Consider the following 17,247-nt stretch of genomic DNA (forward strand, 5'->3'; position numbering starts at 1 on the left):
TGAATATAAGCAGAGATTCGCTGTTGCGTCAGGTTTGTTGCCGTCTGTTACTACAGCCTGACAGGCTTTTTTTTCTTCCCCCTCCCACCCCCGCACTTTTTTTCTTACAGTAAACATATTTTAATGTGAAATATCCATCATTATTTAGGTTGAACCTAGAGGTACGAGATATACCTATGATAACTTGAAGCTGTCTCTTAGTATGCAAGCATGTAACTTCATATGGAAAGAAGACGCTGCCGCCTTGGCAAGACAATTTTTATCTACGTTTTTATTGGCACAATACACAAATAAATAAGCTGATGCACGACGCGGAATGCATGCAACCTGGAATTTATTGTTGGGTCGTGGCTTCTGTTGGTAACGCATGTTTTATGCGCGTTGATAGGAAAACAACGAACAGCGGACCGGGATAGAAAGAAAATTGCAGATATCAGAGCACACTTATTTTCTTCGTATATCTTCGTGCCTGCGCATGTAGAACCTTGGTATGTGTAAATGTGTGTTACACGCACTAACATGCCCATAACATGGCACATCAGCCTGCGTGAGTGTACGTGTGTGCGTTTGGATATACCGTGGGACCTTTTAGTCGCTGTATACTTATTTACAAAAAGGGGTGGTCCTTCTGCTAATTTCATCTTTGCAGCTACTCTGTGCGGGCAGGCGTATGTCAAGGAGGCGTAAAGTTAGACTGAAGCAAGGTGTGAGAGCGGGTTAGTTGGTATTCCATGACGTAACCAGCGCAAGGGGGGACACAGAACACATGAAAGACGACAAGGACTTGTCCTTGTCCCCTTTCTTGTGTTCTGTGCCCCTTCTTGCGCTGGGTACATCATCATGGTAAAGTTAGACTAAAATTGAAAAAGTGAGGCTAAATCGCGCGTAAAATAGTGAAGCACCTATGGCTAGCAGCAAGCGTGTTGCGCCTTTGGTGCGTGATTAGGCGATGCCAATGCAAACATTAGCGATATATCGAAGCGCATTGTAATAAATTTACAGAATGGTTTATTGCAAATTTTAAATAAGCAATGCAAGTATATGTTTTAAAATAGCTAATGAGATGCCCAAAAATGTTCTTTAGCTGATTAGCCACACCGTCATAAGTTTTCGCCGATGACATCCTTGCGCATGATGTACGCCTGTCCCAATAAGTATTATTGCCAAGATTGCGATTTGACTAATGACCTTGGCCGTTCAGCGTAAATCTCTATTAAATCATAATATAAAAAAACTGATCATATATATCTGTGTTCTGGCGATACAGTAGATTCTCGTTACAATAAAGTCAGCAGAAGGATGAAAAGCGAACGCGGGCGTTACGCATGTAGTGTCAGTGTACCGTGGCCAGGAAATACCTGTAGGAGAAGCGCGATTTCGTTTTTTAGAGAGATTCACCGTATCCGTTGTTTCGCACACTCCTTGTTCATTGATATTTTGGCCTTGATGCTTGATGAACACAACTGCGAGCATGGCACGCTATCTGATATTATAGGAGAAAACGCTTATTCATGAAGCAGTGACCAGGGAAGGCTGCCATCAAAAGCACCCGACGACATCTTGTGAGCGTCCTTTGCGAGGTCTTATGTGGAAGAAAACAGGTGAGCTCCGAAGTAGGCCTCCCAACTGGCACACACAGTGAAAAATTGCTCAACATCGAGCGATGCGACGACGCCTCTGTAAGTCCTCTCGTTTTTCCTCTAAACTTCATTTGGCCAAAAGACGATGAACGTCGCAGTACGAGGACGCGGACGAACGTTCCGCCCGCTCTTCGCGCCAAGATGTCACGCTTGTGACCGCGCACGAAGCACCGGAATTATTCACACCGGGCTGATAACAACGAACACTTGCAAGCGCGAGCACACACACACTCTCACACGCAGATCCACACACAAAGAAAAGATGAAGCAGTTGCGGCTGCTGGATTTCGTCAGCGAAGCGTTGCTACCGGAGGGGTGACGGCGTCATCGCCAGCCTTAAGAATGAATATATCGTCCTATAAGAGCTCGGCCACTAGAACAGGTTCGTTGCTTTTATGAGAGGAACTCGCTTCTTGGAAGAGCCTCCCTTCTGTGGTCGGTGTGTTCTTCCCCGTGGGCCTGAACGTGCTGAACGGAGTGCTGTCCCCGGTGGGACGGGCGTCGCTTGAGTGCAGCTCATGGTACTCGTGGTTCTGAAAAGCACGAGAAAAAAGCTGAGTGCTCGGCCTTGAAGGCGATCACGTCCCGCCAATGATCTCTCAAGTTCGGCCGGACGCACACATATACCGGATGCTTCAGCGAACACATTCAAAATTTTTTTTTTTTAAATTCCCTGTGGCAGATAGCATAATTCTAGTCCCTGAGCTGGTCTACTCGAAGAGGCGGACATTACTTGCACAAGAAATTGAAATTTAGAATTGGTTAATTAACAAAAATCACTAATTAAGTTTCTAACTGATGATCTTATGGCACATATTGCAATTTACAAATTGTAGCCGGGAAATTAGCTAGGCGGATCCACTTGAAACGAATTCACGGGATGACACCAGTTTCGAGATATTTATTCCCGAACTTTGCGGAGAAACGCGTTGGCGTTCCAGTTACTTTTGTGCTCCAGTGCACAAAACGACGTTGTGTTAAGAAAGTAAGAGGAACGACAGTGCATTGTTACCGCAAGTTTCATGGCCCATATCACGTAAATGGTGTCACCCACACACTTCTTTTCAAGTGGATATGCCTTGCATTCCCACCCGCCATAATTTGTAAATTGCCCTGTGTGCCATACCATATTAGCTAAAAAATTAATTAGTAATTTTTTGCTGATTAGCCGACTATGCATTTCAAGTTTTTGTGCAAGAAATGTCCGTCTCTTTGCGTACACTAGCTCATGGACTAGAATTGTGTTGTCTGCCACAGGCAATTTTATAAGTTTTTTGAAAGTGTTAGCTGAAACACCCTTTATAGAGGGTGTCCCGCGTAACTTTAGCCGAACTTTAAAAGTATGCAAATGCCACGTATCTGGACACAACCAAGGTAATGTTGTTTGCCGTCGCTTGGAGACACTCAGATTTTTTTTTGCGCTCCGCCTAATTACATAATTAGCCTTAATCGGTCTTCACACTACGTGCTACATAAAAATGTTTTTGCAAGCATCGAAGAAGCTCGCGAATACACGCAAAGTGCCTCGAACGGCCAGTCGCGCGGCAATTCTGCGTGTATTCGCGGGCTTTTTTTCACGCTCGGAAAAACGCTCTTATGTAGCACGTATTGAGCAACAAAAAGCTGTATTGGGAGTTTTTGATGTTGCTTTGAAATTTTCTCATTGACACTTTTGATGTGATTATAATATTTGAGAGGTTGATTAATGAATTCATTCTAGTTATGTAATTAGGCGGAATGCAAAAAATCTATCTCTAAGCGTCTAAGCGACGGCAAACAACATTACCTTGCTTCTGTCCAGCTACGTGGCGTTTGCATCTTTTTGATCACCGTATATATATATATATATATATATATCAGATTAAAAAAAAAAGAAACTATTCCGTACCTAAGTAATTGACACAATCTGCAAATATGCAGTAACATTTATGCCGTCAGGCAACGAGCGGGAACAGATATGGTTACGTGACCTTACGGCACGCAGCTGTGTGCTTCAGCGATGAATGCATTGTTTTATATAAGTACTTTTTCAATAGCAACTGATTCATTTTAAACTTGAAAAACGAGCAGTAGATACGCCATGTACATGCGAACAAGCGCAGAAGCCATGCAGAGCTGCTCCATCTACTTTGGTTACTTGTAATGAAGCTAAGGAGCGGACGACGGGCAGCGTTCTAGAAGGCACGGGGTTATTTTTCTGTCGCTATCCGGCATGTGCTGTAGCACATGAGAGCTCTACTAAACCAGTCATCAAAATACAAAAGTCTTTATTTATACCGAGACTTGCGCGTTTCAGGAGCACGATTTTTCGAGCGGGACTATTTCAGTCGCGGAGGCAATCGGCTGTCGCGCTTCGTTCATGTGGGCGGGGCCTCCCCTTTTTTCTAAAGTTGTATCGGACTATAGGTCTACCGATTTTTCTCAGAGCGTACCCATTCATTCGAAATAGAAAAGAAAGCCTAAAGAAGATAAAAATAGAAAGTGAACCTCACACCAATAGGGAAGCGCGATTTTTACCCGTTTTATACACGTTTAGTTCTGCGTAATGCAGGAACACGTGTTTGTTGCTAACCGGCTTCTGTGTAGGCATTGAATGTTTTTCTCGCGTATATACCGACTATCAGACTTTTCCCACCAGTTTTCATTTCCTACCGACCGTCGCTTCTTCGCTACTGTGCAGTGAGTGGCTCACGGCGGCGCTATGCGGCGGCAGGGAAAGGGTGCGCGAGGGAGCGAGCAGCACGAATCGTCCTCACGTCTGCGGCGTCCGGCTCGCGCTGCCTGCGCGACGAGGCCGTGGGCCGGTGGCTCGCCAGGGTCGAGTAGCCGTTGCGCGACTCGGCGCCCACGTGACTGACGCTGTTGCGCCGCAGCGTTGCATACACGGCGCTGCTCGTGTCGTCGTTGAAGCTGAAGGCGGCGATGTCCGCCTCCGTGGTCACCAAGTTGTCAGGCGCCACGCTCATGCTCAGCTCCTGCAAGGCGCGAACGAGTGTGCGGGGTTGTTGCCGGGCGGAGAAAGGGGGGGGGGGGGGGGGGCGATGGGTGCTTAGCTCACGCTCTTGGAAAAAACGTAGAACGGGCTACTCACCTGTTCTTCGTAGATCTTGAGCTTCCTGCAACGGGAGCCGGATAAAAGAAAAGAAAAGGAAAACACAAAAGAGAAAATCGGTCAATTCGCGCAAAGCGATGCAACGAAATAAGACAAAGCGGAAAATAAATCTCAGTTCACTGCACGAGACACAGCAGCGCCTGCGCGGAACTTACTGTTCTGTCCACAGTGGGTTCTCTCTGAAAAAGAGAAAGAAAAGAAAGAAAGAAAGAGAGATTTGTTGATATTATAAGTGTCAATATGGTTACCGTGTTTCCCGTTATGCATTTACACAGCGGAAGAATGCTTACGTAGTGGTCACCGGGGGACTTTCGTCGTGCCGCACTGCATATAAACGAAATGTAAGACATGTCGTGTCTTCTTTTTTATAACTTTCAATTCAATTCAGTCTTTATTTTCTCTTGAACAGAGAAAGAGACAGGACTAAAAGCTCGCAAGCTTGACAGAGGTCCTGCCCCTTTTATCAACTTGGCAGTACTGTACACAGGCAGAGATTTTCACTTGGACACCAGAACTGAACGCTATTTCGTACGTACCCAAAGCTTCCTTGGCTTTATAGGCATACCTGAAAACAAGAGTTTCGAAATTGAAACGAAGGGAAACAGAAGCATCTAGCGTGCTACATCACAAACTAAACTACATGGAATGTGCGTATAATAATTTCTTTGCGTCCTTGTCCAGCCTGCGCTACTGGGCTGTGACATTTATTTTACCAAATGCATCAGATATGTAATTTTACCACAGTCGTATCCTTCATTTTGTTTGTTTGGATAAAGATTATCTACGCATGCGCTAATGTATGTTGACTCAATCGTTTGTAAGGTATGTCGTGGGAGCGTTTCGCATGTAGCTATTTAGTGCGACAATTTTAAGGTATGCAATGACCACACCTGTGTAATTCGAATTCTCCCGTAGGCGTATCGCACCGGCTGTAATTTTCTTCTTGAAAGGCGCGTTTACTGTGCTGCCCAGGCCCGTTAGATTTGGTTTATAAAGACAAAAATAGAACAGTCTAGAAGTTGTTTTCGCAATCTTTTTTTCAGATCGAAACGTATTAATCGATCAAAATATAGAAAACAGCTATAGCACCCTGGCGTCACTCTGCAAAATGGGTTTTGTTGGCTATCCGTTATGTCGCACGAGCAATTTCGCATTGAAGTTCAGCCCATGCAAACATGGCAAAATCCCGTACACAAGGGAGGCAGTTTTCGCGTGAGCGAAATAGCAAGTGTCACTGTGTTAAGCAGGGCTTGGCCATTAAATTGAACAATGCGTGTTAATTTAACGGGAACATTATATCGGAACAGAAAGATGCAGGCAGAAGAGGAACGCGTTCAGCTTACCACGACTTCAAGCAGGTACAACAGACCATCATGGTCACGACGCCGACAAATATCACCACCAGCATCGCGATCAACACAGCCAAGGCCAAATCGAACTCTTGTTTGCTGATGCCAACTCGGGCTGGCTGCACCACAAAGAAATATACATGAATGAATGTTTATTCAAAACTGCAGTGCTCGGCTGTACCCATAGTCAACCGGCCACTTGAATGAATGAATGAATGAATGAATGAATGTTTATTTTGACAGAAATAAAATACAAAGAATCTCTGTCAAAGAGGCTGACAAAAAGGCACGAATGCCTGACTAAGTGTCAGTCCCCTTCCCCGACCCATTCCCAGTGCACAAAACACTCAAGCACACAGGGCAAGCATGGTACACAAAGTGGATACATACACAAAAAAATGAAAAGTACATGAAATACGTAACAGAAATACTGAATTTGATACAAAAGAATGAACAGTCATACCTGAAGCGACAGCAAATACATGTTCACTTTTTTTTTAAGTGTTTAGGGACGGTGATTCATTTATTATTCATTCATTTATTACTTCAACGCGTTTGCGTTTACAAAATAAGTGACTAGGCAAAATTCACATCACGCACGCACGCACGCACGCACGCAAAGTCCGTTTCGAAGTTTGCAACTATATTATTTGGCCAAAGCAACAGCGCGCGCATGCGATCCCATACATCTATATATATATATAGAAAACTATCAGTCATAGCTCTCGTAGTATAGCCCTCTGGGCCGTTTCCTTTTTTTTTCTTTCGAAAGTAGTCCTATTAGGGTTATTATAATTACACGAAGGTATTTCGCCCTCGTCAGCAGCAGTCCTTGGTATAGTTATTCTGGCGGCTAGCTTCCCACGCTATGCGTGCCGCCATTGCACCTGGTTAAGCTTTTCCTAGACGCTAGAGTTATGCTTTGTCCGCGCAACCTTGAGCGATCGGAAAGCGCGTTTTCCCCTCTTGGCCGGCGGAGAGTGGAGGCTTCGTTCCGGCCGCGAAGCTCTCCACATCTCTGTAAGGTGCCTTGTGATGGTCTCGTGCTGACGATGCCCTCTCGGTGAGCGCATATTTCCCCCCTCATCTTTTAAGAGGTTCAATACATACAAGCATTTGTCTCGCAAACCAGATTTTTTTTTTTTCTGGGAAATTTTCCACGTCTCAGTAATTTCTCTCGTCGTATTCGAGTGCTGATTGCCTTGTTATAGTTTGTTAACGAAGCTTTCCCTCAAGTCTAAATATTTTAAGGCAGTTTTCCTAGCCTCTAAAGCCGCTCGAGTTCGCTCTTCTCCTCGAGCGGCCATTTTTCCTAGAAAGTATGCCTTCCAACCACTCGGAATCGACTGTCGCGGACATCATCAGTCCCTTTCCACATAAGTATGAGGCTCGGAGCAGGAGCTATGGCGCTTGAAAGTAACCGGTGGCTTGACGAACCAACCGACTGAGCTACCTTTCCGGGCAACATTATAGGGTCACGAGTTCAAATCACATGTTATGTTCCTTTTTTCCCCCTTTTTTTTTTCTTTCTTTTTAATGTCTTTTCCTTCATTTTATCACTGTACGGAAACCCTCCTAAAAAAAAAAAATATATATCCTCAATTATGTGTGGCCACACATGCGCAGGTCATAAATACCAGGTTCTCTAGCCGAGTGCCATCCATGCGGTATAACCGAGCTCAGATTGGTCCACCTTGACTGATCAAATAGGGCACCACTGTAGGTTAAATGAGGCGTACAACTCCTGCGGGACCCGCCGTGGTTGCTCAGTGGTTATGGTGTTAGACTGCTGAGCACGAGGTCGCGGGATCGGACCCCGACCACGGCGGCCCCATTTCGATGGGGGCGAAATGCGAAAACACCCGTGTACTTAGAATTAGGTGCACGTTAAAGAACCCCAGGTGTTCGAAATTTTCGGAGTCCTCCACTACGGCGTGAATAATCAGAAAGTGGTTTTGTCACGTAAAACCCCATAAATTAATTTTTAATTTAACTCCTGCGGGGACGGTAGAGTATCCGTCTCCAGTGCAAGAGGACAGTGATTCAAATCCCGGTGCCGCGCAATTCTCCACCGGAAAATACAAAAAAAAAACCGTGTGTTGAGAAAATTGCACAAACAGGCCTGGAGTGCGGCCTGAACCCGGTGACCAGAACCGGTAACGCACTCTCTCACCAGAGCAGGATTGGCCACCCTGGTGCAGTACTTGGCCACAACCTCCTATATGAATACAACAATCGAACCCCGGCCCTCAGTCCCCAGCAGCCGCGAAGCAACTGACCACGGCGGCGGTCAGATCTGTGACGCTGCAGAGGGTGCTAAGAATACCTGGCTCCGGACAGGCCGCCATTGGAATCTGAACCTGGCAACGTTTAACGTTAGAACGCTATCTAGTGAGGCGAGTCTAGCAGTGTTATTGGAAGAATTAGAGGGTAGTAAATGGGATATAATAGGGCTCAGTGAGGTTAGGAGGACAAAAGAAGCATATACAGTGCTAAAAAGCGGGCATGTACTGTGTTACCGGGGCTTAGCGGAGAGACGAGAACTAGGAGTCGGATTCCTGATTAATAAAGAAATAGCTGGTAACATACAGGAATTCTATAGCATTAACGAGAGGGTGGCATGTCTTGTTGTGAAACTTAATAAGAGGTACAAAATGAAGGTTGTACAGGTCTACGCTCCTACATCTAGTCATGATGACCAGGAAGTCGAAAGCTTTTATGAAGACGTAGAATCGGCGATGGGTAAAGTCAGAACAAAATACACTATACTGATGGGTGACTTCAATGCCAGGGTAGGCAAGAAGCAGGCTGGAGACAAGTCAGTGGGGGAATATGGCATAGGCTCTAGGAATAGTAGAGGAGAATTATTAGTAGAGTTTGCAGAACAGAATAATATGCGGATAATGAATACCTTTTTCCGCAAGCGGGTTAGTCGAAAGTGGACGTGGAGGAGCCCGAATGGTGAGACTAGAAATGAAATCGACTTCATACTCTGCGCGAACCCTGGCATCATTCAAGATGTAGACGTGCTCGGCAAGGTACGCTGCAGTGACCACAGGATGGTAAGAACTCGAATTAGCCTAGACTTGAAGAGGGAACGAAAGAAACTGGTACACAAGAAGCCAATCAATGAGTTAGCGGTAAGAGGGAAACTAGAGGAATTCCGGATCAAACTACAGAACAGGTATTCGGCTTTAACTCAGGAAGAGGACCTTAGTGTTGAAGCAATGAACGACAATCTCATGGGCATCATTAAGGAGTGCGCAATAGAAGTCGGTGGTAACGCCGTTAGACAGGAAACCAGTAAGCTATCGCAGGAGACGAAAGATCTGATCAAGAAACGCCAATGTATGAAAGCCTCTAATCCTACAGCTAGAATAGAACTGGCAGAACTTTCTAAGTTAATCAACAAGCGTAAGACAGCGGACATCAGGAACTATAATATGGATAGAATTGAACAGGCTCTCAGGAACGGAGGAAGCCTAAAAACAGTGAAGAAGAAACTAGGAATAGGCAAGAATCAGATGTGTGCGTTAAGAGACAAAGCCGGCAATATCGTTACTAATATGGATGAGATAGTTCAAGTGGCTGAGGAGTTCTATAGAGATTTATACAGTACCAGTGGCACCCACGACGATAGTGGAAGAGAGAATAGCCTAGAGGAATTCGAAATCCCACAGGTAACGCCAGAAGAAGTAAAGAAAGCCTTAGGAGCTATGCAAAGGGGGAAGGCAGCTGGGGAGGATCAGGTAACAGCAGATTTGTTGAAGGATGGTGGTCAGATTGTTCTAGAGAAACTGGCCACCCTGTATACGCAATGCCTCATAACCTCGAGCGTACCGGAATCTTGGAAGAACGGTAACATAATCCTAATCCATAAGAAAGGGGACGCCAAAGACTTGAAAAATTATAGACCGATCAGCTTACTGTCGGTTGCCTACAAAGTATTTACTAAGGTAATCGCAAATAGAATCAGGAACACCTTAGACTTCTGTCAACCAAAGGACCAGGCAGGATTCCGTAAAGGCTACTCAACAATAGACCATATTCACACTATCAATCAAGTGATAGAGAAATGCGCAGAATATAACCAACCCTTATATATAGCTTTCATTGATTACGAGAAAGCGTTTGATTCAGTCGAAACCTCAGCAGTCATGGAGGCATTACGGAATCAGGGTGTAGATGAGCCATATGTAAAAATACTGGAAGATATCTATAGCGGCTCCACAGCCACCGTAGTCCTCCACAAAGAAAGCAACAAAATCCCTATAAAGAAAGGCGTCAGACAGGGAGATACGATATCTCCAATGCTATTCACAGCATGTTTACAGGAGGTATTCAGAGGCCTGGAGTGGGAAGAATTGGGGATAAAAGTTGATGGAGAATACCTTAGCAACTTGCGATTCGCTGATGATATTGCCTTGCTTAGTAACTCAGGAGACCAATTGCAATGCATGCTCACTGACCTGGAGAGGCAAAGCAGAAGGGTGGGTCTGAAAATTAATCTGCAGAAAACTAAAGTATTGTTTAACAGTCTCGGAAAAGAACAGCAGTTTACGCACTGGAAGCACTGGAAGTGGTAAGGGAATACATCTACTTAGGGCAGGTAGTGACCACGGATCCGGATCATGAGACTGAAATAACCAGAAGAATAAGAATGGGTTGGGGTGCGTTTGGCAGGCATTCTCAAATCATGAACAGCAGGTTGCCACTATCCCTCAAAAGGAAAGTGTACAACAGCTGTGTGTTACCAGTACTCACATATGGAGCAGAAACCTGGAGGCTTACGAAAAGGGTTCTGCTGAAATTGAGGACGACGCAACGAGCTATGGAAAGAAGAATGATGGGTGTAACGTTAAGGGATAAGAAAAGAGCAGATTGGGTGAGGCAACAAACGCGGGTAAACGACATCTTAGTTGAAATCAAGAAAAAGAAATGGGCATGGGCCGGACATGTAATGAGGAGGGAAGATAACCGATGGTCACTAAGAGTTACGGACTGGATTCCAAGGGAAGGGAAGCGTAGCAGGGGGCGGCAGAAAGTTAGGTGGGCGGATGACATTAAGACGTTTGCAGGGACAACATGGCCACAATTAGTACATGACCGGGGTAGTTGGAGAAGTATGGGAGACGCCTTTGCCCTGCAGTGGGCGTAACTAGGCTGATGATGATGATGATGATGATGATGATGATGATGATGACATTCAATACAGGGCACTAGCCATGAATAGTTAACTACTTAGGTGAATATATTATTTGACAGAATAATTGCGCAGTTCTTTAGAGAGCCACTGATTATATATACCCAGCTGCTGGTCAAAAACCGCGAATCTCGTTGCAAGGCTCTTCCTCGAGCGAGATGGGCGAAGGAGGAGAAGGATATTGTTGGATGCAGGCGGATCCAGCCTAGCGGGACTTGTACGAGTGCCGCGTTTTCAGCAGAGCTTAAGAAACCTAAAATTTTATAGGTATCTTCAGTAATCATTTGGAAGCGCAACGCGAGTAGGGCGAGCAAGGCGAGCAAGGCGATGCCACAGCGAGGTGGAACAGGACGCAAGACCGTCGCTTGCGAGCCATCAAGCGCAAGATGTCGATCGATGGGACAGGCGAACGATATAGACAACGAAAGATCGGACGTGAGGAACGGATGATGAATGAATTGGGGGCTTTTACGTGCCAAAACTACGATTTGATTACGAGGCACGCCATAGAGGGGGACTCTGGATTAATTTTGACCACCAGGGGACCTTTAACGTGCCCCCAATGCACGGGACACGGGCGTTATTGCATTTCGCCCCCATCGAAATGAGGCCGCCGTGGCCGGGATTTGATCCTGCGACCTCGTGCTTAGCAACGCAACACTATGTCTGCTAAGCCACCGCTGCGTGTGGGGACGTGAGGATCTGCCGTTTTTATCGTTTTCTTTCAGCCCGACCAAAAGTATAAGCTGCTACTTTCTCCGGCATGTTGGGATGCGGTAAATAATTGTTGTCATTGCCGTTGTTTCAGATGTACGAGCAGCAGTTCTGTTGCCATTTTCTCTACCAGAGTTCTTTACTGTTCCTTTTCTCCCTTCACTACCGTACAAGAAGGCCAACGTGTAATAATAATAAATGAAAAGTGTCTTTCCCACTACGCGCATTTACATATTTATTAATAGGGGAACACGATATGTTCGACGCTCTCTACAGTTACGCCCTACTTCCGGTGTGCCGGCCATCGTCACACTGACGGTGAAGTATATGTCGTGATCCGGATTGCACAATGAAGCGAAGAAGGCCTACTTTAACGACGTCTATTTCGAATTAACTTCGCTATTAAATAATTTTGAAAGACGATTACGCTCTAGGATTACTTGTGCCTCAATCTGCACGATACCACTATAAGCACCAAAGGCTGTAATATTAAATTACACATCGAACACGAGTTGGCCAACTATCTACGAATTTCTTTCTACGCCAGCCAATCAAATATCGCTACTACAAACCCCACTATAACGAATTTCTCAAATTTACGAATATTTTAATAATCTCCGCCAAATTGCCTATATTTTCGGTGCAAAAATATTTCAGAACTACGAATTTCAATACAGCGCATATTTCAGAATAACGCACGTAGTTTATTCCCCTTTATAACCGAGGAACATCAGTATTATGAATTCGGCTAAAAGTAACAGAGTGGCAACTCTCGTGTGAAACAGGAATCGCGAGTGCAGTAGCTATCAGCATCACCATGTCGCAGTAGCTATCATCATCACCATGTCGAGTGCCAACTGCTTCACCACAAACTTCACCAAGAACTTCACGACAAAGGTTTGGTGATGTTCGTGCGTGATCGAACGATGAATGCAGCTAGCGACGGCGCCAAGAAGAAGCGAAAGCAGTTTTCGCTGCAGGACAAATTGGGCGTATTGCAGGAAATCGACGCAGGGAAAAGGCAAATCGACATGTGCAGACAACGTGGCATTGCCCCATCGACCGTCGCGACCATTTTGAAAGACCGAGACAAGATTGTCAAGCTTCAACGGGAATCACAACTCGCTTCTACAACGAAACGGCTGCGACTGGGAAACTTTCAAAATGTGGACCAAGCTGTTCTCACGTGGTTCAAAGATGCCAGACTGCAAAACGTTCCCGTTTCTGGCCCAATGCTCTCAAGAAAAAGCCCGCGAATTTGCCGATGCACTTGAAATAGCTGGGTTCGACCCCAGTGCGGGTGGGATTTTTCGTTTCCGCCAAAGCAGCGGAATAACTTTGCAGGTACTCTCGGGCGAGGAAAAGGCTGCTGACAGAGAAGGCGCGGATTCCTGGCGCAGTGATCGTTTTCTAGAAGCGGCTGAATCGTACTCTGAAGACGATATTTTCAACGCGGATGTGACCGCATGTTTTTATCAGCTCCTGCCAGACCAGACGATGCACTTCAAAGGGCAGCAGTGCAAAAGAGGGGAGAAGTCGCATCTTCGCGTGACAGTCCTGCTCTACTGCAATGCAACAGGCACGAAGAAAATTAAACCGCTCATCATCGACAAGTACGGGAAGCCTCGCTGCACGAAAAACGTCATGTCGTTACCGTACGACTACTGCGCCCACAAACGAGTCTGGATGACCAGAGAACTCATTTCCGAGTGGCTCATCAAACTCGGCGACCAATGAGGAGGGATGACCGAAGAATTATACTGGTTGTCGACAACTGCTCTGCTCACATTGTGAATGTTCGCTTGACGCACGTTCGCTTGGAGTTTCTGCCGGCAAACAACACGTCATTGCTGCAACCGTAGACCGGGGCATTATAAAAAGTGTGAAGGCAGAATTTCGTAAGCGCATTGTGCAGCGGTTGATTATCAACCTCCGCCTAAAGCAGGCGACTGCAATCAATACTCGTCAGGCAGCGGAAATGCTCAGAGGGGCTTGGTGGAACTTGAAGGCGTCCACCATTAGCAACTGCTGGCGAAAAACAGGGCTCGTCAAAGTGCCTGGGCAGCTTGAAGATGACCTGGAGGTGACTGACAACAACCCAGGAGACCTATGGACCGAGGTTGCGGAATTGCTGCCCACCGTCTCTTCCTTCGACGACTACGGGGAGAGCGACAGTGCAGCACTAACGGCGGCGGACCTGACAACCGAACAGATTGTTAACTGCATTCACGACGTCTCCAGTGACGATGACGACCCGAAGGAAGACGACTATAGGTCACCTAACACAGAAGATGAGATCGTGTCGAACATTGATGTTTTTGTGCATGTGAACAATGTCTGCACTTTCATCGCTCGGCTTAATGATGTACCCAGTGAGGTATTGCGCAAAGTGGAAGATCTAGACCCATTCCTAATCGGTCGTGTGTGCTGCATGCGCCAGAAGAAAATCACTGATTTCTTCAAATAAAGCAGCTTTGAAGTGAGTAAAACATTTTTATTGGAGAGTATGCTTGTCTGCAAATGCGTCTACTGCCAAGGTACTTCATTTTCATTCCTAGGCTTGTCCACTGGCTTAAAACCGCAAGTTTTTCATTGCAACAATATTTCAAAATCACGAACGATTTGCGGCGGTCCCGCGTGATACGTTATATCGAGATTTGATTGTATAACGCTTCATTAGGGCGGGCACTGCCTTATCATGACGGCGAACAAGATGAACGCAAAGGCGCTCCGCTAAAGTTTGTCATATCTCACCGACGAAACCTTTGTAAATCCGTTCCCGGATCACTTTTTGCAAACTCCTTTCTTTTCAGTCGCTGTCTTTCCGACAAAATAATCCAGATAAGGATACGGCATACGCGTGTTATGTTACTTAAAATAAATGTTTATTACTTAGTGAAACCAGCTGGTATAAGACGCAGTCTATGCCAACTGCAATGTGCACCAGTGCAAAGAAGAAAAAGAAAGGCATTTACTCACAAGAACGTTGTGAATTTGCAACTCTGGGTTTTGGAACCGGACGAGCTTGATGTTGGAGTCAACTGCGTCTAGAACTTCTGGTGTGTGAATAACACGGTCGTTTTTGTCAAGAACGTGAATGTGCAAGTCAGTCCTGCAGCAGGAAACACGCATAAATTAACATCGCGTAACAAACACTGTGAAGTAATTTTATTATTTACTTGCTTGGTTATTGCTAACGGTCAACCAAGTGAAACTTTAGGAAAACAAAAATGGACGCTGGCACCTTCCTTAATTTAAACTCAAGCGGTAATATCTTGTTTCAACAGCACGGAGACAGCAACTTACGCATAATAATTCTATTTTCTTCTTTACTTTCGTGGTTGGATGAATTAATACAGCTGGGGGGATCAGAATAGGTGCTAGTACTTAATAAGTGTATTTTTGGAGTACTCACCAAGACTTCACGAGCTTTCCCTTGTCATTCACGTGGTATTTCAGCTTGTCAATCACCACAGTTCCTCCAGTGGCGTTCGAAAGGACACTGGAAATAATGGAAAAGCAGGAGGAGAGTATAGCCTAAATATTTGCTTTATACCAGATCCAAATATGAAGAGCCACCGCTAGTTCAGTAAAATGCTCTTACGCTACGACACTTCTTTGGTCCCTGTACACTTCTTCCGGAGGCTGGGCGATTATTACTCGCACTAGTTGTTCGGGCTCGTAGATCCAGACCTTCGGGAAAAAGTTCAGAGAGATTAAGCGCTGTACAGTTACGCTGTGGCGCGTAGAATAAAAAAAAAATGCCGTAAAAAACGAATTACAGGTATGAGCAGTCAATTCTGTTACCTCTCGTGGTTCTTGGACGCAAAACCACCAGAATCTTAATGCTCTCTGAAATTCGTCGGCTTGCTGCATTTTTTTCGGCCTACCTAGACTGCATGAGTATATAGTACTTTATAGTGCAACACATGCCCAGCAATGAGTGGCATGTTGAATAGCTGTGCGGTGTGTAGTTTCTTGGAACAAACAAGTGTTTGGGGGGTCTTTCTAGTTGGTGAACAAACAAATATGCACAGTGTATATTACCCTCGAAAATGACAAATGTTCTGCCTATGCTTGTGTGTGCACAGAGAGGGGTGCAGTGAATGTGACGAAAGCTGACAAGAAAAAATGGAAGAAAAAGAAAGGAAAGAAGGAAGAAACACGGGCATTGCCAATGCCTTCATTTTGTGTTTGTACGCTGCAAGTGCGCCATGCAGGCTAGGTGACATATCAGCAGCGCTCAATGTACGGGGCAATGGGCACGAGATGACAAGACGTGCGCTGGAGATGTGTTCATTGTCTAGTCTATTTAGCGCAGCTGATATGCAATATGTTCCACCATCCCGGTAACCAACTAGCCCATCTTTCAGCAGTGTAAGTTCCAACTGCCTTATGGAGCTGCGTTGCTATAGCAATGCTAGGGAACTGTGAGTTTATTGAAAGCCATGAAATGAAGCCAGTGCGTAACAATGAATTCTTTCAGATTGTGGGGGCGCTCGACTCTCTTGCGCCCCCTTATGTTGTTTTCCCCGCATGGCTCGCCTCTCCTGTAATCCGGCTTGCCCGCTTAGCTGAGCGCTGCCGGTGGTCGGTGTAGTTGCAGAATAGCATGACAGATGGCCCGAGTGTTGCGCTTCTAACGACACCTAACGGCGGGGTTACTCGGGCGCAAAAGGGAGTAGCCTCTTCTTCTTTGGCTTGGGATCGGCAAGCTGCGCGGACGTCTCGCGCGTGCGCCAACACGCTTCGCGGGACCGTCCCGAAAAAGGCTTCGGAGCGGGGCGCCGGGATGGACGAACTCTATAGTTCGAACGCGACACCGTTCGCGTGACACTACACGCCAACGATTAGGCTTTGGTGTCCAGCATGTGGGGCGAACATATTAGTTCGCTATCCTGTTGCGGTGAGTCCAACTTCCCCGATTCGTCAGCGCTCATCGGCATATGGTCCAGCTAGCTGGCATATTGGTGTAGGGAAGGTGCAATAAGTGCCCTTGTGATTGTTTTCACTACTTCGTTGTCGTTCCTTTGTCCCAAGGACACGTTTGGAGACCCCAGAAGATCCCCACGTAAACGTGCTCCTCGCATTCTGCTGAGTACTTTCGTCTCATCTCCTGCATAAAGATGCTGGACAGAGTTATGGGTTTCTGCTTTGAGTACGCCTCGAAAAAAAAAATAATTTCTGCAACAGCTGCAAATGCGCGATCAAAGGCTACACATGACAGCT

The 17,247-nt window shown here is 45.9% G+C and overlaps 1 protein-coding gene across 1 annotated transcript in view; it reads right to left on the reverse strand.

Moving 5' to 3' along the window:
- Nucleotides 1-253: 253 nt before the first annotated feature.
- The window catches only part of Cad87A (cadherin 87A), a 94,970-nt gene continuing 77,976 nt past the window's right edge, over nt 254-17,247 (reverse strand). The window contains exons 36-45 of the mRNA XM_050196375.2: nt 15,623-15,711; nt 15,434-15,520; nt 14,998-15,130; nt 6,096-6,220; nt 5,289-5,317; nt 5,043-5,076; nt 4,908-4,931; nt 4,732-4,756; nt 4,397-4,615; nt 254-2,173 (exon numbers count right to left, since the gene is read on the reverse strand). Of these exons, the coding sequence (XP_050052332.1) occupies nt 1,997-2,173; nt 4,397-4,615; nt 4,732-4,756; nt 4,908-4,931; nt 5,043-5,076; nt 5,289-5,317; nt 6,096-6,220; nt 14,998-15,130; nt 15,434-15,520; nt 15,623-15,711 (942 nt within the window). The 3' untranslated portion in view covers nt 254-1,996. The remainder of the gene's footprint in view (nt 2,174-4,396; nt 4,616-4,731; nt 4,757-4,907; nt 4,932-5,042; nt 5,077-5,288; nt 5,318-6,095; nt 6,221-14,997; nt 15,131-15,433; nt 15,521-15,622; nt 15,712-17,247) is intronic.

The sequence above is a fragment of the Dermacentor andersoni genome, chromosome 1, assembly GCF_023375885.2.
Source record: "Dermacentor andersoni chromosome 1, qqDerAnde1_hic_scaffold, whole genome shotgun sequence".
NCBI classification, from domain to species: domain Eukaryota; kingdom Metazoa; phylum Arthropoda; class Arachnida; order Ixodida; family Ixodidae; genus Dermacentor; species Dermacentor andersoni.